The 25,294-nt window shown below is 36.6% G+C and overlaps 1 protein-coding gene across 1 annotated transcript; it reads left to right on the forward strand.

The window, feature by feature from the left end:
- Positions 1-1,838: 1,838 nt before the first annotated feature.
- On the forward strand, positions 1,839-24,221 carry BI-1 (Bax Inhibitor-1). The gene is made up of 5 exons (XM_081746051.1): positions 1,839-1,997; positions 6,224-6,453; positions 12,273-12,499; positions 18,965-19,135; positions 21,957-24,221. Exons 1-5 carry the CDS (start codon positions 1,948-1,950, stop codon positions 21,978-21,980), a joined length of 702 nt encoding a protein of 233 aa, XP_081602177.1. The 5' UTR covers positions 1,839-1,947; the 3' UTR covers positions 21,981-24,221.
- The last annotated feature ends 1,073 nt before the right edge of the window (positions 24,222-25,294 follow it).

Genomic DNA, 25,294 nt, shown 5'->3' on the forward strand with positions numbered 1-25,294 from the left:
CCGCAAGGAATCAAGTTACACCTGTAGTGTGCCGCAAGTTGAAAAAGGTTGGGAAACGCTGGTATAAGTTGTTCATTAATTCCCAGTTTCAATATAACTTCTGTAAAACAAGCGTCATTATTCATTACTATGATTAATATTATCCCTTCGATTTATTTGTTTTTGCAAATTTATTAAATAATCTGATTACACAATTTTCCAGACAGAATTTTAAGATGTTCATGGGCAAGAACTCAAATCTCTTCTTACACTTTCGTTGTTTAAGAGTATAAAGTGCTAGTATTAATACCTACCTGTATTGCTCTTATGAATTTACTTAAAATAGAAATACGATATACGGCATTTTAAGTGAAAAAAGATAGTATCCTATTAGTTATACAACCTTTCATCAGTGTTAGAAACAAATAGGAAATCTAACATTGATATACAATTGTTCAGATCATGTCTTGCCTCCCCACTTTTAATGTCCAACCGCCGACACTGGTTCAACGTAACTTTTGGTGACAGTTTGGGGTCGATCCTCCTGATAGCAACTCCATTAAGCGTTGGCATAAACAATTCGTGGAGACTGGTTGCCTATGCAGAACCAAAATAACCTCATTCGCATTCAGAGGAGACAGTGAATAGAGTTCTTGAATCATTCCAACGCAGCCCCGGAAGTCAGTTGGGAAAGCGATCCGTTTGTTAAACTTATCTCGCTTAATAGTTTGAGATGTTCTTGGTGAGTTTGAAACTCAAGGCTTACAAGCTGCAACTTGTGCAAGCACTCACTGAAGATTAAGAAAGAAAGAAAAGAAAAACTTCGCACTCTCTTCAGTGTAGACATGTAGAGATTCTGATATTGCCTTGAGATCATACAAAACTCCCAGAGCGGATCACAAGCCGTGGAAGGAAATGAACTATCAACTAGATATCTGCCGTGTCACGAATGGTGCCCATTTGAATGTTTGTAGGGTAGGCAAAATACTTTGATACATTGCCTTGCTTTTAGTATATAAAGGATCCTGAGAATAGCAATCGCATGAGCGGGCCTGAGAATATTTTTCTGAAAAGTGTACATTTTTTTTTTCGGACACCGTATAGAATACTTATAATACTGTACTTGAGGGCAAGGCCGCCGACCCCGGGGCCCCCAAAGCTCATGTGGGCCCCCTCATTGTATTTTAAATTTATAATATTTGGCATAATTTGAATGCAATTTGTCTTTAAAATCTTCATATATGCTTTCTGCTTCTGAATGCCCCCCCCCAAATTTGCAGAGAAATCGGCGCCCTTGCTTGAGGAAGACAAAAAATTAAATCTTTTAAGTTTTACGTCCCACGTTTATGCCGGTTAGGCTAAAGGAGACGGTGATGATGAGAAATAAATGAAATGATGGACTGAAGAAAGTGGAAGGAAACGGGAGAACCAAGAGAAAACCCACGAGCACGGTGTTTGTCCACCACAAAGTCCACATGGCGCGAGCTGGGATCGAACCAGGGAACCCGGGGATCCTTCTTCATTACGTTTTGGTTCAGGGTAATTTATATAGGGTATATATACTTTTAACATTGATAGAAGTTCGATTCCCGGCCGGAACTCACGTGTTTCGGTTTCCATGCCAAGCTATAGGTCTACATCCTACATAGGTCTACTCCTGATCGACCATCAAACACTGATAGTTTTCTTTTTTAATTGTTTATGTTTACATAGTTTCTTCTTGTGTCGCATAGTAATATTCCTTACAATAAAGAATACAGCAATTAATTCTACCATACTATTTTTTACTTAAGTGCCTATAATAGTAAACCTTGTTGTACTAAACTGAACATATTTGTTTCCGTGAGTCTGCAATTTATCTCAAACCTTGATCGAATATTCTAGTTGTTCTTTGACGTAAGAAATCGATGTTGTGGTGCAACACTGAGACACGATATTCCATGTAAAATTTGTAAGTACGTGTACAAAATGGCGTCTGTGACTGTGGATTCTTTCCTGCGATCATTTGGTCAAAAAATGTAAGTATAATCGTTTCGAAATTTTCATTTGAAACAATTAGTAAGTGTAATATTCACAACTGTATTTATTTTCAACATAATTGATGATGATTTGTAGCTGTCACAACGAATCGTAGTATGGTTCTCTAGATTTTAGGTGTAACCCATAGGCAGAACGAAAACAAGTGTAAGTCATTGTTTTTAATTAATTCATCTTCTTAATACATTATTTGATTTGGTTCCAGCATCTTGGTTGAGAATGATTTTATATATTTAGGATGTATTTTTGCATTATACTGTTTGGTCTTGCAATTTTCTAGGTCAAAATAGCTACGTCATGATGGCAAACTGCGAATCTTTCAATTGTAGAATACATTTACAATAAATTAAAATCCATATATTTCCACAAAAAAAGAAAATAAAAGAGTAAAGAAGTTGGTAATTCGTTAGAGCGCCGTTATTGATCTTTTTTTCTGTTTCTGTTAAGTGACCTACAATTTTGAAGAACATTCACAGGGAGAATTAATTCTGAACTCCAATCTATTAGAGTTACGGTACTTTCTCGAGAAAGAGAATGTACCAGAAATACGAAAAATAATATTGGCTGCACACTGAAAAGCGCGTTAATTTTTTAAAATAGGAACGGACGATCATTTTCATTGTAAATATTTGACTGTAAATGCCTCAATGTTATGCCATGACCTTGGTTAATATCAGTATGTTGGTCAATTCTGTATAAGACTGTGACTAATCAATAATTACCAATTGTAAACCCTCCTTAGGCGTAGGTGCTGCTTAGACGTTTTTTTAAATTATTATTATAGTTCATTCATATTAAATTTCCCTTACCGATGCATTTCATGAATTCCATTGCTATTCAGCGTTTCCTTTTAACCGCTATGCATTAGAATGAGCGACTAACTGTATATACTGTATGTGAGAGTGTAGTAAAAGAGCATTTTGCTGATAAGCGTGAATTATAACTTGCAAACGGATCTTTTAAGGATAAAGACCATACACAAACGGAAGGAAGCTGGGGTTAAGTTTCAAAGTTGGGTGTCCGTTTCCAGCAAAATTTTTAAAATTTACAGGAAAGATATGGATAAGTTGATCGTTTGTGTGCTTGATAATATATAAGGGTCTCGAAAAATCTGTTTGTTTGTTATATATAACCGGTTATAGACATGGGACTATACCGCGAGCTGAGGGAACTATTTGACGCAAGCTAATTAAACAGTTGCATTGTGGGAAAGTAACGAGCATTTATGTTATCAACATGGCGAATGTACAAGGGCAATGAAGTAACAGTTTGAACATTTGTGAAGCAATACGTTGATAACGAGCAAAATCTTTTAAAAGTTCGTGAAGAGCACGGATTAATGAACCTAATAACAAATTGCACTAGACCTAAATTAAAAAAAAAAAAAAAAGTCCTAAAACTGACAGATTGTCGTTATCATATTGACATACTATTGTAGCAAATTGTGTCGATAATTATGAAACAATAATAAATGGCCGTGACGTTAATTTTACGGTACATGCCTCGATTTTCGGGGTACATTGGCTGTTCTAATGAGCTTACATCTGGTGCTGGGGGTCCCTGTGTCGATACCCGGCCACAGGAGTTTGTGGTAGATAACGTGGGGTTAACTTTACAAGGCCCGCTCCGGCAGGTATACTCACTCAGAAACGAGAAATAACACACCAATAATTTTATGAAAATAACCTTAAGCTAACCCCTACCTTACTTATTTATATCTTACTCTACTCTACTTTTTAAAAGGGCCCTACTTATCGATGCGCAGCTGGAGCGTGTCTTTTAAAGTTTGCCCGATAACGTTGTCTGGAATTTTTCGGGACGCTCCCTCTTTCTCATTCCACCAATTCTAATGCATTAATAATCCGTCTCCTTTAACCGAAAAACCATAAGCATGCGACATAAAATTAGGGAATATATTTCATTTTATTTACGTGCTCCAATATGTATCCTTTCGGAGACAAGAAAAGTAGGACTGGTTTTGTAAATATTTTGCACAGAGTTTGAAAATACCCGGGTGTTTTTTTTTTTTTTGTTTTTTTTTCGAAATATTTCAACGTCTTTCGGGTAAAAGTGCTAAAATAGGATTTATATTTCAATATATATGTCAATGTCGCGAGTTACAACAATTTTGTGTTAACTACTGTTTTGAAAAAATGGCCGCCATTTTGAAATTTTACGTTGCATCGCCGCCAATATGTACAGCTAAGTGTGTTTTGTGCTTCTACTCTGAAAATTTCTATTTAAAAGACCTAAGACTGTGCTTTGTAGCGTGGATACCCACTATTTAAAAAAAAAAAAAATTCCGCCATTTTGGAATTTTATGTTGGTATGTCCCCAAAGTCTATATAGGAAATTTAGTGCATCTCCTGTTTGTACCTTAAAAATTTAAACTTAAAAGACCGAAAGTTATACTCTGTAATGTGTGTGGTACAGGCAGACAAACGAACAAATATAGATCGAGTCATCCCAGGAGCCTTAGCCAAATATGAATACCAAATATATTAATTTAAAACAAAGATATAATTCATGTATTATAAATGTTTCAAAATGTCTGATATGGGAAATATTTTCCAGCGTAAATATTTTTTTTTTTTTTTAATTTATTTCTTAAGTTCACTTCAGATACTTCGGGCGTTCAATTACGGGAATTTCCCTAGCACTAGCAAGACGGTTCTTTGCCGAAGATGAATTTAAAACAATTAACAAAAAGATAATTCATATTTTATAAAGTAAATGTTCCAAAATGTTTTAAATGAAATGAAATATCTTCCAGCTTAAAATAAATAGTTTTATTGTTGAAGTATTCACTTCTGATGCTTTGTGCGTTCAATTGCGGGAATTTCCCCAGCACTTCTTTTACGATGGATTTTCACCGAAAATGCAGCTTTGTTTACTGTACATGGACACTTCCACTAGTACGGAAGTTTAAATTCAGCGCTTGAAATAGTAGCGTTGCATAGTCTTCGGAACTCCAAGCGTTAAGCTTCTTTAATTTGACAAGAATTTTTACGTTTTTGCTGGTGTTGATTCTACAGAATGCTTATTTGAAGAGTATCAACTAATGACTAAACTAAACTACTGTTGTTGGAAATGCAAATTTTACTGAAGAATACTTGTGTTACCATCAAATGTATGGAATAATACTAATAGTTTTACTAATGTATTTACATATTTATTGGGAGTATATGCACCTATTGCCTTAAACTCGTCAAATGTATGAGGGATAAACACAGGTCCCCCTTCCCATTTAGCTGTAATAAAGACCGAAAACAACGTGCCCTGTGGGACTCTAAGCCGTCTTCACTCGCTGACGCTCGCTCCGCAATACTAAACTTCGGTACAGAATTAAATATTAAACTTCGATACAGAAAGGAATCAACCTAGGTACTAACCTATATGGGGGGGGGGGGACCTGTGTTCTAAAACCAACCGATAATATTGTATATAACCTGCGTCATGGCAAGACGAAGCAGGAAGGCCCGAGTGGTAACTGTGGATTTATGTTTAGGGAACATGCGCGAAGGTGGGTATGCACAAAAGAAACATTTCTTTTTTCCAAGATTTCTTTATGCGATTGTTGTCATGTTAAAAATAGTTCCGTTGTTCGTGTCTGCGTAAGGATATATGAATTGTAAAGTTAGTCTTGGCCATGAAATAGGCGTACTAGAAAGTAAATTATTAATAAGAAATGATTCGATTATTTTCCACTGCGAATCTCTTGTATAATGTTCTGCAGAGTTTGATACTCCCGTACTCAGTTGGGATTTTGCCAAAATTTATGACAAACTTATGTTCGCTGTTTTTTTTTTTTATTAAATAGTAGCTTATTCGAAGTTCGGACTTTCCTCCAAAACTGTCCTTATAGAAAAAATATACGGCCTAACGTTTCAAGTTGATTCGGCTTGCTCCTCCCGGTACGTACAGGTGTACTACATTATTAAAACCTATTCAGAAAATTGTACATAAAACAATTTTTATTTAAGACTGGTTTGTCGTCAGTAATCGTTTTGATGACACTAAAATGTTCACTGACTGAATCCGGTGTAATTTACAAATTAAATATTGTAATTATAATACTGGTACACATTGGTGAATTTCATAAGCTCTTTACAGGTGACTAATCTACATTGTAAATTGTTAAAATTTTAAAAGAAATTTAAATATATAAAAAATAAGTTGTTCATTGTTGTTCTGTTTTTAATTTTAGTGAGCAGCCAGTGAGACTACATCTGAAAAATGTCTACGCCTGTCTCACCATGTCTACCATCGTTGCTGCTGTGGGGGCGTACGTTCACATGTACACCAGTTTGTTTTCTGGAGGACTTCTGACTGCTATAGCATCTATAGGCTTTGCACTCGCACTTTTCAGCACACAGGATGACGTGAAAAACCGACAGTTAAGATTGGGGTACCTCTTAGGCTTCGCATTTTGCACAGGTAAGTTTTTAGTATTTTGTTGGTCGTTGAATGGTGTAATAGTCAATACAGTAAAAGATACCTTTAACGAGACTTAATAGATACGTTTCGAATTACTCTCCTAGTAACATTTCTTAGTCTTTTTTCTTCCAATATTACGAGTTGACTTGATTTTGAGTTTATCGTCCCGTTCAGCAGCAAGGATATATTAAACGTGGACCTACATGTTAACGTGGAGTCCGAAGCACATGAGCTTCACGTTAGAGGCGTACGCTAACCGCTTAGCCACGAAGGAGCTCTCCAATGTTTTTCGAGTGTGATACTCAGCCACACACCATAAAGGGTACACAGTGGCTCAAATCCTTTCTCACAAACCGATCTTCACATTGTCTTCTTGTATCTCAACATAGTAATTTAGCAATATCAAGTTTTTTTAGTGCTTAACGGTTACCCGCTTTTCCCAATATGTCGTAGGTTGCTCTTATTTATTTTAATATATACCTAATATATGTCCTAGGATATTATACTACCTATTTACATTACCCCTAATTGAGAAGAAACCATCGGATGGAAAACCTAAAGAACAAATGTACCGTGTCTTGCTAAAGCGAACTAAGTGCCACTTTTATACTTTTAAGAAAATTACGTATAAAGGTTGATGTCCAGCATTAATGTAGCCGTAATCAAAAGTGAAATTATGTTTCTTTTTTTGGAAAGGTGTTGGTTTTCCTCTCTTTTCGATTGTGCAAAACGTTCTAATGCTTATCAGGAACCAAACGCCGCATTTACGTGGATTTTCAAAGTTTGGCGCTTAGTTCATTTTTGCATAACACGGTACAAATAAAAAAAAGTAATAGTACACTCTCCTAAGATACACATACATATATTATGTATTATACTAAATATGAGAGTAATGCATTACATATTGAGAAAGACAAGTAACCATAAGTGTCAAACAATGTACATAATATTGTTGAATTACCATTGTTGAGACTTGAGATACGAAAAGACAATGGATTATCGTGTTGTGAAAAATAATTAAGGCATTATGTGCTCCAAAAGATGACTAGCCTGAGTATTTCACTCGAAATATTGGAGTAAAGATTGACGGGGAACACTACCAGTTGTCTAATTTGAGGTTTTACAATGTTCCATGCGCTAGCTAAGTCTGTTCTATTCGAAAACAGTTTCTATCCCAGTTGGTGCCACTAAGGCGGTAGAGCAGGGTTAAGGTGGTCAATTTGTTTCGCCTGTGGTTCAGGAAGGGCTGTGGCAAGCTGGAAATCATGTGTTAGTTAGAAAAACTGGTTGAGAATTAGGATTGGAGATACCACGTAAATTAGTATTCCTCCCATATAACACACACTGAGTTCCCACAGTGTCAAGGAGACCGAATCTTCACTGAGGGAACTTAGTATATAGGCTACTCATAATACGCTGCTGAAGTCGTCTGCTGTGAATTTTACTGGGCGCAGCCATATTGGTTACAAACAATCTGTTGTTAAGGTGGTTGCTAAGGCAGTTTCAATGGCGTTGTATGTAGCAGCTGTGAGTCTTGTGAAAGACGAACTTAAAATTATGAAAAAAAAGCTACATTTTTCACGAATAGCAGTGAATGTATTTACTTTATACGTATAGGAAGACTATATTTATCATAATATGAAACAAAATTACTCTACATTTTAATTCCTTCAATCGCCAATAACTTGCTGGACAACAAGTGAGTGAGAATCCCAAGCATGTACATGAGCGACCGTTAATAATAATTTTAGATTGAGTTTAATTAAAATTATTGAAAATTGTTATGCTTTATATCTGTCATATTGTTTGTTTAGCTTCAGTGGAAATGTTTAATATGGAAGAAACTCGATTTTTCGTGATTATATTGGTGATCATATATTCAGAACAAAGGAGTACAGCGCTAGAAAAACCAATGCATTTTAAAGCATACATTTACGAATACTTAGAAACTTGCATCTTCGTGGAAATAATTTCCTAATTTATTCTTCATTCTTTTGTTAGCGGGTGTCCATTCTTTGCTTGGCACTGGTAGAGTTGAAATGCGTCACCAGAAATAATTAAATAATTTAAAAGGTATAACTATCCTATATAATGTCCTAACGCTATCTGAATTATTTTCTTTGCGTCTGCCACAAACGGCGTACAGATTAATAACATGCTAGCATATGCATGTATTAAAATTCATAAGAACAACACGTACCAACTTACGCTGGGTGGTCACTTCACGTAATAAATACTACATGTATGATGATTAAGAGCAGCTTGAAGCTTGAGCGCATGTAAGGATGCATCGGTAGGGAGCAGGCGGATCAGTGAAGTTGGGTATGCGTGAAAGAAAGACAGGTGCCTAAAACGTACACTAGCCAGGGCTAGTAATCACTACAAGTGGATTTGCATTTCAATTTCTTAGTAACCATGGCACATTTTTAACGTTGTTTCTATGTTCTCTCTCTACGTAAATATTTTCTTGCACAGAAGTATTTTCGTAGATTAGACAAATATTACACATAACTTTTCAAAAAATGATCCCGTATTTTTCATGGGTACTTAGCGTAGATCGATAGGATAGAGCAATTATATTTTACGTCAAACGGGATGAGACAAATTAACAAGTCAGTTTAAACTTTACTATATTGCCTGTATTGTACTCTTACCAACATTTATATGCGGTAATGTACGGTTAGGTTAGCTTGTGATTACTTAAATGCGGATCTGGATCAACGTTCTTCCAGATTGAAGTGGTGATTGATGAAGAAAACTCTTACCTCATCTCTTAGTTCGAAGAGTCTGCTTAAAGCTTTTCCGCGAGAAAGCCATCGGACTTCTGTATAGAAGAAGGGATTGATAAAGACTTCCTATAACGTTGCAAAGAATTTTGAAGAGCCTTGCATTAAGTGCTCTTGACTTGATAGAATTTATGATTGTGACTGCTTTATCAAAGACGTTTCTGACGGGCTATGGCATTTCCTTTATGGTCAGTGCTTGATGATGCAATATACAATGACTACTTTGGCAATTTTTCATAACTTCTTTTATGCGTATAACAGCTCCAGCTGTTTTTTCCTACCATTGCCTTCCCACCATTAGTGCAAGCATCAACGCACTTGTGTCATTGTATCTGGTTTTCTTCTAAATACTCAATAATAATTCTAAAAATTTCCAACCCAGATGCACTAAATGGGAGATGTTTACATAATAGCATATCCTCTTCAACTCTTCTTTTATGTAACCTGCCATATCTTCAATACGACGACCAACTGTGTCATTTGAAAGTGGCACCAAAGAGATTTGTTCACCCGATTTTTTATTTATCATGCAGTTAACTATGTCAATCGTGCAAGGTTTTTATCAGTTTCTCTGCCATAGTGTGGGGCTTGCCTGCCGGTGCTACTCTATAATTTACAATGAAAGATGCTTCTGTTGCATTTTCATTCATACTAAATGGTGTCTGAACTAAACTCTTTGGGGAATTTGGTAACTTACGACGTTTTCCCTAAAAGAAATCAGCATTTTGTTTTGTGAAACTCAGGAGGATTGGTTTCAAAATGACGCTGTAATTTTGCATGGGCCATGGAACTGTTAGGTAAAACTCTACCACATATTACACATTGAGGGCTGCTTTGAGTATCCATGAAGCCAATGCCTAACTGTCGGGAAGGAACTTTTGTCATTTTCGATTATTTTTTAAAAATATATTTTTAAATTGTATTCAGATTCAAAATACCAGAAACAAATTCCGAAGGATCCAAAATTCATACCAGCAGTTAGATTAGATAGAGACTTGCGAATTTTTTTATTCGCTTCCTTGAGGTCGGTTTATATGGAACCTCTAGGAACTCTTTACGGAAACCCTTGGTTCCGCAGAACACACTTTGAGAAACTCTTTAGTAGAGAATACCAGCACATTACAGTTTCAAGGTCATTCACTGTAACCTTTGACTTTGAATATCTCAAAACAACACATCACAGAAATGCCCCAACATTCTTCCACCCATCTACCAAATAATATTAGGTTGGCACTAGGAGAAATATATTTTGTTACGGTTGAGAACATTGAATCAAGATCAAAAGTGAGAAAACAAAAACGCTTAGTTCTGGGCAACCTCCAACAAATATTTAAAGAATTATATACAAGATTCTCAAAATCTATATAGGGTTTCCGAAATCCTATGAGTTGCGTGCCAAGAATTATGCTGGGTGGTGTAAGTCGATCATATTGTGTCTGTGTGTATTGTTGAGCTTCTAAGATAAAGGGTGTATGGCCTTTTACGAGGGTCACTACGAAAGTTTTGAGATGTGAAATAACATACTTAAAATCAATTTAACACTTACATTTTCTCAAAGTATTCACCATTACACTGTACACACTTTTGCATCCTCGAAAACCACTTTTGAAAGCAGTGTTGCCAGTCTTCACGTGTTGAAAGTTCATTCTCGTAAGCCACTACAGCTTCTTCAGGGCTGCAAAAATCTTTCCACGCATGCGATCTTTGATCCTGGGGAACAGAAAAAAATCACACGGGGCCAGGTCAGGGCTATACGACGGATGAGTCATAAGTTTGACCGTAGAATCTAAAAACTGAATTGTGATGTTGGCCGTGTGTGCGGACGCGTTGTCATGATGAAGCAGGATCCCACGCAATCTAGTTCTTGGATACCGTTTCCGAAGCTTCTGGAACACTTTTGTTAGGCAAACAGTGGTGTACCACTGAACAGCAACAGTCCTTTGTTCTTCAAGTGGAACAGTTGTAACATGGCCAGATTTGGAGAAGAAAGTTGCAACCATCTTCTTCCCCACACTTCGCGGTCGCTTCACTTTCGTGGGTGGATTTTCGTCTGGAAAGATCCAAACTGTAGACTGGCGTTTATTTTCAGGGTCAAATTGATAGATCCAAGTCTCATCCCAGTAACAATGTCAGAGACGCGTCGAGAATTGCCTCCATCAAATCTTGCTATCATTTCTTCACACCATTCCACACGCATGCGCTTCTGCTGTTCAGCCAAAGTGTGAGGCACCCAACGAGATGAAAACTTCCTGAGCCGAAGATGATCATGAAGAATTTTTGTTACTGCTGGCGATCCAATGTTCACTGTAGATTCAATGTCCTTGAAAGTTGTGCGAGGATTTTCTCGAATCATTTGTTCCACAGCGGCAATGTTTTCATCTGACACAGCTGTTGCCGGACGTCCAGCTCTCTTCATTTTTAAGCGATGTCCGGCCTCTTCTGAATTCACCAAACCACCGAAAGCTTGTAGCACGGGAAGAAGCAAGGTCCCCAAATGCCCCCTGCAAACGGTCAAGGCTTTGTGTCTCGTTCAAACCACTTTTGAAATCGTAAAGGATCATTGCCCGAAAATGTTCCCTTTCGAGCTCCATTCTAGACAGCCGAGTACTGCCCACATCAACAAACAAGTGAAGGCGATACGGCCACGCCAATAAGCGAGGCGAGTTGAAACTTGCTTCGCTTCTTCGCTCTGGATACCACTACCGAACGCAATTGTTGGAATTCAAATACTGTGCCACAACAATACGTATCTCAAAACTCGTAGTGACCCTCGTTTACAAAAACTCTTTATAGTGTGTAGTATATAAACGTAAGGAAGGAATTAATAGTTGTTCATAAACAGCACAGTTCTGTAGTTGATAGTAGAGATAAGATTTTCTTGCTCGTGAGATCTGAGGGAAGTAATAGAAAATCTAAGTGAGGTAAATTTTGTGACTTGTAAAGTACAGGACACTAACCTATGGAAGGATGATTCATAGGAAAATGTTAGTGCTTTTATTATTTGTGTTGATTTTAATTTATGGTGTTTTTTAGGGCTTGGACTTGGTCCACTTCTGGAATTCGCGGTTCATGTGGATCCGAGCATTATCACCACAGCACTCATTGGAACGACGTTGGTGTTTGTTGCCTTCAGTGTGAGCGCTATGCTTGCTGATCGTGGATCTTGGTTATATTTGGGTGGAATTCTGTTAACTATGCTGAACGCATTGCTGATCTGTAGCCTGGCTAATGTCTTCTTTGGATCCTACTTGTTGTTCGAGGTGAGTAGAAATTGTAGCGAAAAACAAGCTTTTGAAGTAAAATTAAAACAACTTTTGTCCTTTCTGAAAATAATTTTTAAAAAAAGTAACGTACTACAAAGTACTCGACGTGTCGTACAAATCTAGAAAGTACTCATTGTAGTTATTTCGTAAGCTTTCTGGTTGCTATATGGTTAGCATTGCAACTGATACGACACGATAAGCCTTTGAAAGGTGCGATAAACTCCAAATAAATTGATCAATTGTAGTATTTCGTATTTATCCGTTGTCACTGAGTTTGTTTTACCAAAACTCCTTCATATATTTACCCTATCTGTCCGTGTGTGTGTCCATCCGTCCGGGAGACTGTTTTATCAAAACTTCATATATTTACCCTATCTGTCCGTATATGTGCTCATTCGTCCAGAAGACTGTTTTATCAAAACTCCTTCATATCTTTACCCTGTCTGTCTCTCTCTCTCTCTCTCTCTCTCTGTGTGTGTGTGTGTGTGTGTGTGTGTGTGTGCGCCCATCCATCCATCCGTCCGGGAGACTGTTGTAGCAAAGTTTCTTCATAAATTAACCCTTTCTGTACGTCTGAGTGTATCCTTCCGGGAGACTGTTATACCGAAACTTGTTCATATGTTTACCCTGTCTATCCGTGTGTGTCCATCTGTCCGGGAGAATGTTTTAGCAAAGCTCCTTGATATATTTACCCTATCTGTACGCGTGTGTGTTTGTGTGTGTGTTGTTTCATCCTTTCGGGAGACTGTTTTACCAAAACTCCTTCATATATTTATCCTATTTGTCCGTGTGTGTGTCCATCCGTCTGGGAGATTGTTTCACCAAAACTCCTTCATATATTTACCCTATCTGTCCATGTGTGTGTGCTCATCCGTCCGGGAGACAGGAAATCTCAAGGACAGTTTTGATGGATCACCATGGAGTAGTTCATCTTGTTGGTGTTTCACCACAACACTCGCGGAACGGGGATTCATGCCAGCCGTCTTTCAGGCTTGAAAGCAGAACATATGTCCACAGTTGAATTGGCGCCATAATTACTGCGCATGCTTAGTGTTTATTTTTATTGTTTTATTAACCACACTCGATTGCAGTTTTATTAGAGAATCCGTATTATATTTTTGTCATTTATAATAATGTATCAGCTTTATATAGAGCTTCATAGTAAAAGTAATAACCAAATCATACGAACTATTTTGCGGAAAAGTTTAAGCGTCGTTAGGCCATCAGCAAATCAGCGAGGTTTAGTTTTACGTGGCTTTGTTTATCGCAGTTTAGAGCTTAGGCCGAACAGGGTTTAGGGAACAATATCCCTAAGTCGTAGGAAGGTGAAGTTTGGTAGACAGATAGCCTGTTGCTTAAAGCGGGGACTAATATAATGTGCCTGTGAAATTCTCAAACGGTGGAGTACGGATTGTTCACAATCTGAATGTAACACGAGCTCACCATAGACTAGTAGAAGCAAATCACACTCAAGCAACATAAGACCTTTAGTTTTTTTTTTTTTTTTTCTTAAAGTTTTGTTAAAGGGTGTTAACTGTTAGTGGTAGAATAATTATTCCTCTGTCAAACCTCTAACACCAGAATACCTAGATATACGAAATTTTGTAGGTAGATATCCTCTATTCAAAGGAGTAATACAAATTGTTAAGTTTTAGGTAGTTTTAGTACTCATTTAAATAGTATAACAGTAATATTTCCATTGTGCGGTAATATTTCCTTCGCACTAGAATATGATTTAGTACTATAAAAAATATTAAAGTAAAGTAATTCCCAACTACTTCAGTCGATTATCATGTGTATGTGGTTCTCATAATAAAATATCAGTAGATAAGAAACGAGTCAGTCTTTACTCGGAATGACTTATCTCTGCTTTTCCCTTGTATTATTTATATATCAGGTAACCAAGGAAGTTCGTGCGGTTTTCGTTACTCATCAAACATGACCCACAAAAGTCTTAAACACGCATTTTATTCTTCGAAATAATCACCAATGCCTGTTTGAAAAAAAGAAAGAAAAAAAAATCCTTTTCTATGGAGTCCAAAAATTGTGATACAGTCTTTGTGACATCGTCGAATTTTCGGAACTGCTGTTTTCGCAGGTGGCTATCCATGGCCAAAACTGGTAATAGTCTAATGGGGCGATATCCGAGGAATAGGGTGGATGAAGTAGAACTTCTTAGCCCATTGTTTTGATAACCTCTTTAGTCGCTTTTGCCGTATGAGATTTGGCAAAATCATGAAGAACTCCTCTTCTGTTGACCAGTGCTGGCTGCTGCTTGAGCAGTGCAGCTGAAACTCTATGCAGTTGTGACTGGTAGACCTCAGCTGTCATGGTTTGTTGATATTCATATTAGAGTGTATCAGCGCTGGTCCACCAAACACATAGCATTACCTTCTTTTGTTAAATGTCCGGTTTAGCAACCAATGAGACCGAACACCAAAAGTCGCCCAATTATGTTTCCTCTTCCAGTTAGCATGCATGATCAATTTTTCATCACATACCAACATTTGGTCCAGGAACGAGGTTTTATTATGGCGCGACAGCAAGAACAAGCAGATGTTTCCCTCGGACAGGACAGAAGGAATTCATTTACTTAGCTTTCATGTCATCCCAAGGTTATGAAGATATGATCGAAAGGTTTCGTCAGATACTACAATCCTGTGTGCCAGCTCCTGTAAAGTTCGATGAGGTTTCTGCTTGCTTTCTTCCTCCAGTTGGACTTTGTCGAGGGTGGATGGACGACAAACACGATGCTTGTCTTAAAGGCTCTCGTCTCGGAAGAAATGCAGAGCTCCTTTACTAAGAGGTTAGCGTACTCACCTTTGGCGTGGGAGAAAACGGGTTCGATTCCCGGCGGGAGATCATGGTTCGGATTCCACGTTAATCAATAGGTCCCGTCTTATGTAGTCTCGCTGCTGAAAGGAACGTTAAACTCCAAATCTTCTCAACTCGGAAGAAAAGCAGCTGAACCACTTTTGAACAGTCCGTTCACTCACTGACGTCCCTCTAAACTTGAAGCATATTCTTCTAGCGGCTTCTGCATCTGTGTTTCCTAATTTGTACTCATAAAGCAAAATAGCCCTCAAAATCTCCCTTCCTAAGGACATGTTTTTTCGAAGATTGCGCTTCCTATAAAAAGCCGATAGCGAAACGTGCGTTGCACTGAACAACTCTCTATTAAGTAAGGTTTGAAAGGAATGTAAACATATAACGTCATCAGAAACAATTTGACCACATTAATGCGCCAAAAGTAACTTTTCTCAAAAACAGCACGAACCTTCTTGGTTACCTGACAATATAGCAACACGATATATTTCCCATGCAGGGTATAAAGTACGAGTCCCCTAGTCATTTCAGAATGAGTTTAATGTTTCATTCTAAACGTAGTTTGTGGAATAGCATTTACCCTTCTTGTAATTGCCCCCCCCCCCCTTCCCCTTCTAGGGTATGTGTCCTAAATCCGTCCATGCCGTAAAGTTGTCTTTCAACTGATATTAAGAGTTTTATTCCAATTTCCAAAGCATGAATACAAGTTTCCACACAGTACGAATCCTCAGTTGTTTAAGTAATATCGAAATAAATTTAATCTGAATAAAGTTATATCGAAAAACATAACATTCATCCTTATTTTAATCTCTGGGTGGACGGTTTCTAATAACGCAAACTGCATTTTCTTCGACGAATATTGTAATGAAACCGAACAAATCAGTTCTCAAAAAGGGCCCAATAGTTCCCAACCCGAACCAAACCGGTTTGAAGTCCAAACCAATTGATTCGGTTTAAACTACAAACTGAACAGAAACCGGTTAACCGGTTTTAGGAACACCCCTACCTGGAGTGGTGGAAAGCGTGCTGAGCCGGCACTTCCCAATATGCGTATCAGTTTCCACAGATCTCCCGTTCCCTGCTGCACTGACCCGGAGACTACAGTGTGCACGACGGTCAAAAGAATTGACAGAGGAACACAAGAAGAAGCCTCTAACTTCCGTTTTTGACCTTCCTTCTGATACGGCGTTATGACAAATGCTTCAACAAAGATGGCGCATGTGTTAAAATGTGCGTAATGTATCGTTAACTCCACAGGGGGGCGCGGTGGCTCAGTGGTAGAGGGTTCACCTCTGGCGCTTGGGGTCCCGGGTTCGATCCCAGCCCCCGCCAAGTGAACTTTGTGGTGGACAAACACCGTGCTCGTGGGTTTTCTCGGGGTTCTCCCGTTTCCTGCCACTTTCTTCATTCCACCATTTCACTCATCTCTCATTATCACCGTCTCCTTTAGTCTAACCGGCATAACCGTGGGACGTAAAACTCAAAGATTTCGTTTTCATTCGTTAACTCCACAGTAATAAAACCATTTTCTTCCGATGTTGGTATATCCTTTTACGTTCCACCGGAACTTACTTTCTGGATGCGTCTTGTATCATGACTGCAACACACTTCTTTCTACTGGTGATGATGTTTTTTAAAATACTTTTAACCTCCTTTAAGTTGTATGGGAAAAGAACAAAATTAACTTTAAAAAAATGTCAGTGAAGCTCTTACTGCCTAGCCGTTGAAGATAACAGGATTATACTAGAAATATAATGCATCTTATGGGTAAGAGTAAATATAATGGAAATTCTTATAAGAATAGGTTTAAATAACATACACTAATGAGCAGAAAATGCAAATGAAAACTTATTCTTTAAATCGATAAATTTAGAGGAAAAAAAAAAAAAAAAAAGATGATGAAATTTGACTAGTTCTTTGAAGCGATAGCAATGTTATACAGGGTGTCTATCGGTCACGAAAAGTCATGAAAAAGTCACGAAATCAGAAAACGGTCATGAAAGTCAAGAAATTTAGCTGCATGGTCATGATTTTTTGTTATCTGTAGGAATATAAGTACAAACTGGAAAATTTTATTGTATAAAACGTCAAAATTCACTGCCAAAAATGTCTGTTGTCGGCTTTAGACGCTACCAAATCGCAAGCAGAGCACGCTTCTATCGCATGCATGAAAATTCGCTCTTGAGACTGTCCTTCATCTGGCATCATTGAGCAATGGCGATGCAAATCGCATCGCATCGCATCGCCGAAACCACCTACGCACCTAACCAGTTTATTCAACTATGAAAAGATACCAACCTTTTATCACTCGAAGGAACAGCCTTTAAAAGTAAAGACAAGATAAAGATAAGTGCAGAAAATATAGGTACTGTTATTAGTTTTTGAATGTTACGAAATTTTATGGTTTGGTAAAGAAAAGGTCACGAAAAAGTCACGAAATTTCATTTTGGAATTTTAGTAGACACCCTGTTATATTAAAACGTAATTTTGAGACTACTATGTTTTGCTTGCTTTTAATCGGATTGACTCTAGAAAACTTGAATATTTTAACAGCTTGATAGGGTCGTTTATTATTTTTATCACTGTATATAGTGTTTAGCATTATGATACCTTAGAAGAGTTGTCTTCAAAATCCCAGTCTGTTCGTGGTACTGAATTCCTATTATTATTATTAAATATCAATGACAAGCAACATCTAGCTATAATTCCATTTGAAAATGCGGTACGAATATGGTTTAATCTTCCTTTTCTTCGTAATGAATTGCTCCTTCAAATTACATAAGCAACAATTTATTTTAGGATTTCGAGGTCGGGAGGCAAGGAGAGAGACATACGTGTCAGTGGCGTAAGAGACATAGTTTGCGAGATATAAGGGCTTTCGGGCTTCGAGAGGTGGAAATTTTCTTGAAATTACCTCTATTGGTATATACTGAATTGTTCTGAAACTTGTTTGTCAGGATAACAGGCTATTTTTTAACATTGGTTTGTTTCCTTCTGTAGAAATTCACTTCTATTTCCTGACCTATATAGTTAACGGGAGTTCTCTCGTAGCCGTATGGTTAGCGTATGCGTCTTCAATGCGAAGTCCGGCTTTGACTCCTAGTTGGAGCTTGTGTGTTTCGTATTGCACGTTAAGCTGCGGCTCCACGTCTCATGTAGCCTCGGTGCTGAAAGGGACGTTAAACTTCAGTCTAACCACCAGTCTTAATCTTCGACGTTGACAGTCGCATTACGTAAAAAATGGTTCCTTTACAAAGTATTTTCGTACGGTAATTACAGCGAGAGCTGATTAACTAAAACTTCTTCATTGGGGGGGGGCTCAATGGTAAGGCGTTCACTTCTGATGCGTGGGGTTCCTGCTTCGATTCCAGCTCGCGCCAAGTGGGCTTTCTGATGGACAAACACTGCTTACGTTGGTTTTCTGGAGGTTCTTCAGTTTTCGCCACTTCGTTAATTTCTCATCCGTTTTCTTTAGTCCTTGGGACACAATACTCAAAGATTTCATTTCTATTTTTTTTTTCTAAGTTTGGTGATTTTAGAAGAGCTACATTTTAAATAGGATTGTACATGGAGTATTTTTTGAGAGAATATGATATATATATAATTAATAATTGTATTTCTGTATGTATATTATAGGCGAATTTGTATATCGGCTTGCTGGCTATGTGCATGTTCGTTTTATATGACACTCAACTGATAATGGAAAAGAAGCGACATGGTGACGGAGATTTCATTCGTCATTCAGTTGATCTGTTCATTGATTTTATTGGTATCTTCAGACGCCTGGTCATCCTTTTGACGCAGAAGGTACGTATCAGGGGAAGGTTTTCTTTTACAAAGGTTTTACTGTAGGAGCACAAAATTTTGTTTAAACAGTGCTGAAAACTTTGCAAGTGTCTTATAGATACATTGCGATTTGTAATCATGGGGCACTACACAGGTCAACATAAGTCCCAGTTGTATTCAAAAATTCATTTTAAACATTTTCCTTTTATGAACGAATAAAGTGGAAGATTAAAGTATAGAAATGTCCGATTCCCTCCTCTGATTCACGTGCCCACTTATTTTTATTAGTAATTTTTTGTATCAAATTTCGTCTGTTTAATATGAAGGTTTCGTGAGGTATTCTGTTTATAGCATTAATTTTCACTCCCTTGTTTTCTCCATCTTAATGTACGAATCTTAATGAAAAGTAATGTTAATGAGCCAGCGAGGTAGGTACTAACTGATTTCAAAAATTCGTTTCAAAAGATTCTGTCATGTTACTGTGGTGATTGAAACATGTTGGAAACGCTGGGACATATTTTAGAGATAGACGATAGGGAGGAAAGAGTGTGGTAAACGTGGGAAAAAAATCAAGATTTCAAAGTATTTACAGGTATCACGGTCCCTTCCTATATATATAATAAAAAGAAAGTGATTTTTGAATATCTGTCCATTTGGTCTCAGATGTACGTACACTCGTCAACGAACTATGTCATTCAATGTGTCCACACAAATTTTGAATGAAGATCTTTGTAAGATTCCCCAAGTTTTTAATTTGCTTCCTACACCCGGAAATAGAGATAGTTTTACTCAGGGTTGGCAAAAACCATGCTTTTTATTTTTATTTTTTATTTTTATTTTTTTTGAGGGGGTTAAACCAGCCAACCCTGGTTTTAGTGGCGGATAAAAATGTGTGATTTTTTCAAGATGCCTCTACGATTTTTTTAATATTTCATACATCATTATTTCATTAAAGTCCTGTACCGTGACAGGAATGTCATTTCCCAGGGAAAAATCCAGAAGGGATAGTTTACATTAGGGGATGGGTTCTTTAGGGACGATTTTCTCAAGAGCTACTCAGGCGAATTTGTTCACATTTCATAAGTAAATTAAAAAAAAAAAAAGATTAGTTTACTTTTGGAGGTTGGTTTCGTTTTAGATGATTTTCTCATAAACGACTTACGTGATTTTCTTCATATTCATCTACAATTTGATAATACAGCGTAACTCATTACACATGAAAAAAATTCACAAGGAATAGTTTAGTGTTGGGATGAGTTTCTTGTGGAAGATTTTCTCAAAAACGACTCGCCGTTTAACAGTTGTTGATATTTCATTAACAGATGGTTCCTTACGGCTTTCGTTTTAAGCTAACCCTACTACTTGAATTTTAGTGGATAATTTAAAGATAGTGAAGAACTCGAAAAAAGTAAAATTTAAGCTACGTCAAAATGCTTTTGATAAATAACTGCTAAAACAAAACAGATACAGTATTGTAATCAGTGTCCATGACGTTTGGGCGCAGACATTTGCCCGCGAGACATTTCGGCGCAAAACCTTTTATCCAGATAGGTTTACCTACTTACATATGTTATAATGTATTTGATAACTAGAGCTCAAATGTTTAAGCACTGGAAATTTCGAAAACCTTCCGCAAATAGTTTTGCAAAAACTAATAACAACATCCTGAACACAGCGAAGTTTTTGCGTATCATGCACAATTTGTCTCTACCAGTTAAAAAGAAATGGGAAGAAACCGTAGCATACTATTGACTGTCCGGTCCCCGTACTATGCGGCTTAGTTTTAAAAGAATATCCGTTTTAATAAAACAAGACATATGTAATTTTTTTTTTAAAAAAAAGACACGTTTTTCGCTAATGTTTAGTTATTTTAAAGATGTGACTATATATTCATACTGCACTGTGCACTTGGTTTTTTGAGTCAGACTTTATTAAATTTATCTTAAAATGTGTACAATACTGTACATATTTTCATTTTCTGTAATAAATTATACCAATATTATAAGTACCAAGAAGTCAGAAGAAATGAATAAGAGCTATTTTTGGAATAAAAATGATATTTTTAATGATGTGGGTGATTCAGGAAGTATCTATTGAATGCTTTTTTGTTATTTGATCTGCCCACTAGGCCGGATAGTTGATACTCTATTGTATTAATAAAAAGTTATTTTAGATTTCATAAAATAGCACTTAGACACCCCAAAACAAATTTTTGTCTTTTATAATGTATCTAACGTAAAGGAACGATACGATTGGTCGGCAAAAGAACAGCAGTATTATTTCCAATAAGGATATGGAATCTGTATGATAGTATGACAGAGTTCTCAATGACCAGTTCTCAACCACGCCGAAACAGCTCATCTTGGACTGCTTTGCGCCCAAATGGCCGCGCCCAAACGTCCTGCTCCGTTGTAATGATAGTTGGTGTTTTTAAACAGAAGTAGCGAACATGTAAATGTTCATACTTCAGCGATTCGAATTAACCAGGAAATTCAGTCAATGGGGATTCGATTAAAAACGGGACTGCTGTACATAATACAGTCCGCAGCAAAAAATCTGCAACACGAGCATGTAAGTTATTGTGAAACAACGAAGTCTTTTGCTCCAAAATAAGTGTGCAGGGGAGGACGCCGAGGTTTCTCCTGGCGTGATTCGTGTCACTTAGACGTTATGTTGATTCCCTGCGCTGTTAGGCGTAGTTTCACAATAAACTTACATGCTCATGTTGCAGGTTTTTTTTGCTGCGGATTGTACCTTTACTGTATATGAGATTATTATTTTTTTAAGCCAGTTTATAATATAACTTTAGTATTGATTGATGCATTTATTTATTTTGTTTCAGGAACAGCGAAGAAGGCAAGACTGAACATTACCCCGTTCACCGCCTCACAACTTTATTATTTTCTTCACTTAATAAAAAAAATGTTACCTTTTCAAGAAATCATTTTTTTGTCTTTCACATTTTTTTTTAATTTATGGGACATTGATGTAGCAGGTATATTATTTTTCATTCCTAATGTACTGTGAGGTGGGAAATTTTATAAAGAAAGTGTTGTAAATTACATTTTGTATTGTAAAAAAAATAATCCTCTGCTCAATTATAATAGTCACATTATAATGTATCTTTGTATAATCAAATAGTTTTCATGTATAAAAATGTTGTACAGTATATGATAAATACGATCGCAGCAAAGAAAAGATAATTTAATAATTCGTTGGTTGAACAGAAATATTGATTTCTTGTACTTACTTAATCACACTATTTTCTTTTATTGTTTTCTGTTAAATTTACTGTTTGAGCTTGAAGATTCAGTTAGTTATATATATAATTCATCTCAGAAGTTTGGTATTTTTTCTTTTTTAATTCAGCAGCCCATTTTTTCCAATAAACATATTTTATTAAATTTTGAAATTATTACTTTGTAATTCAAAATTCGTATTATTAGCAATTAATGAAACCGATAGTAATCCGCTGTGCGTCCTTAGATGTACTGTTAATATCGTGTTCAAAGTAGAATTTCATTACATGAATAATTAGAAACGAATTTAATGTATTCTTATCGAAAAGTCGTACCTAGATTCTGGTAATGCGGCGTGAGTGTTTTGTATTTTATACGACATGTCATAAAAAACGCATCATTTCAATTTTCAGCTGAGGAGTTTTCGTATTCAATTCGCGATTTGTGGTTTCTAGTCCAGTGTTTATGATAATATTGTAACACTATTGGTAGTTGTCTTTTGATTGGTGTAACTCCGAAGTTGTAATTTGAATGATACAAAGTATTCAAGAGGAGGGTTCTATTCGCTTAACAAGACGGTATTTATCAAATACAAGTACCTTCAAATGAAATAGGCACAAAACTTTTTTATTATTGTACATATGATGAGATGTAGACACTATATACGTGTTGCAAACTTAGAAATAAATAATTTCAGTGTTAACACTACAATCCTATTTGTATACGTTTTCATCGCTTTAGTGATGCACTACGTGTCAGACATCGGAATTTTATGATACTAGTTGCCTCTGTACGGAAACCTTACACTATTGTGGACAAGGCATTTTTCTTTTGCCGTTATCACCCAAAATAACAGTATCTATAGACAATTTCTTCTTTACGAAGAACAGTTGGTATTTGCTTGGACAAATATATATATATAATATTACGTTGTTCTGTTCGTCATATTTTCTGACCAACTTATACATTACTTTGGCACTATCGTGATCTCTAGTATTGCCGGATCATTTGTTGCCATAGTTCAGCAGTATAAAACCTTGTCCTTATTTCATTTGAAGGTATTAGGATCAGGTTTCTGTAAGACAGTGTACATTAGGAATATAAAGTACTAAACGGGATAAAAGATTGAGTTGTAAGAATGTTAATCTTCCATTACAAATACAGTCGAACGTAGTTTGAAGTTAGTGACTGAATGTAAAAGAAGAAGAGATTACGTAGCTATAAGCTCACTATATACTGAGTAATGTATAACGTTATGAAGAACGAGGTGTTATACTTAGTGACAACAATGTCCTGGACTATCAATGTTTCTAAGGCAATTACACAATGTGTGGGAGTTTGATACGTATCACCTTTGTTTATAAATATAGTTTTTAATGTTATCATTAAAGGTTTTTTGTTCATGGGTTTATCAGTAGAGATTTCCTTATCCAAAAGAGTTCGTTATGCCATTCAGGGAAATATTTTCGTTGACATGCGTACCTGTAATTCAGAACTTTTGTCTTCCGGTATTCAGATACATTGAAACAGCGTATGTAATATTTTAAAAAAATCAAATATGTATACTCTATTTTATTTTGTTTAGATAATACAAATATATTAGGATAACCATTCAATAATAATGAAGAAAGATTTTTTTTTTTTTTTAATTCGGTCATGTAAATATACTAAGATCAGATTTAAATTAGAAATTGGTTTCCACGTGTAAGATTTTGTTCATGACATTAGAAATGTACACTAAATGTAAATTAAAATCTTGAACTGTACTTTCTAATTCAGCAGTGATACAAGACGAAACTCTCGTTAACAGTATAAAATAACTATAGTTACACATGTTTATATTAATAAATTCTTATATAAACTATGTATATATTAGTTTTACATTTTGTATCCTATTCTTAATTGTGCAAATGTCTTGCGCAAAAGTGAAGCGATTTGCGATGGACAATATCGCGTAGACGCTCGTAAATTTGACTGCTAGTGGTGATAACGGTGATGCAGGAGTGAGTAGATGTACAGTTATGCAATTCATTTTTGTTTGGATTTTGTCTATTTTTCAGAACAAAAATGAAACGTCGAGCTATGTGAAACATGAACATAAATTTTTAACGTATTTAGGATTCGCATCGTATAAACTTTCTCGCAGCTGTAGGGTTAGCCTACATTTTTTTTCGGAGCAGGAGACCCGGATTTGAATCCCGGTGGGAGCTCATGTACTCGGATCCAACGTTAAGCTGTAGGTGCATGTCACAGAGAGTCTAGGCAGTGTTGGAAAGGAATATCCGTTTGAAACAGCAAAATCATTTCTTACCTCGAAGGCGGGAACCCGTAGATTCAGTTGCCAGCTAAATTAGATCCCAATATCAGAAATGTTTTGTTGTAATTTCGGAAATAACGAGCTCTAGGCAAGTCAAATTAGACATTCAGCGTGAAAGATATTCGAGAAAGCTGGAAATGTTGCATAGGTGTGGAACTTCGTATAATATCAGGTTATGCTCCGGACACCATACTAACAAATGACTGTCACTAGTTCAGGGGATATAACCAGCAGGTTTATCTGGATGGGGCCCGCCTTTTTTGACGGGGGGGGGGGGGAGGAATACAATGTACAAAGCCAAAAAAAAAAGTTACAGCTAGTGATTTTGAGGCCTGATGAAACTGGAAAATTTTGGTTTTTCGTCCGGGAAGCTAAAAATCTTTTTAAGCTAAAAGCAGTTTTTAGAGTTTTTCTTCATAAATATTATGTACCGGGTAGTTTTTATTATGCTTAACCAAGAACTACTGCCCCGAACCAAACGTTATACCTTTATGCATAACTATTTCAATTTAAACCCTTGTATTGGCATAGATTGACAATTATTTTAAAATAGTCCTATATAAAATATTTTCGTGCTTCATATTGGACATGATCCACACAGGCACTAGATCAATCGATTGCAGC

The sequence above is a fragment of the Thermobia domestica genome, chromosome 18 (assembly GCF_964235325.1).
Source record: "Thermobia domestica chromosome 18, izTheDome1.hap1.1, whole genome shotgun sequence".
NCBI lineage: Eukaryota > Metazoa > Arthropoda > Insecta > Zygentoma > Lepismatidae > Thermobia > Thermobia domestica.

Excerpts from the sequence above, each read along its gene's own strand:
- BI-1 (XM_081746051.1), top strand. The coding sequence starts at position 1,948 with ATGGCGTCTGTGACTGTGGATTCTTTCCTGCGATCATTTGGTCAAAAA. Across the intron at positions 6,454-12,272 it reads AGGCTTCGCATTTTGCACAG|GGCTTGGACTTGGTCCACTT; the intron begins GTAAGTTTTTAG and ends GGTGTTTTTTAG. Across the intron at positions 19,136-21,956 it reads TCATCCTTTTGACGCAGAAG|GAACAGCGAAGAAGGCAAGA; the intron begins GTACGTATCAGG and ends ATTTTGTTTCAG.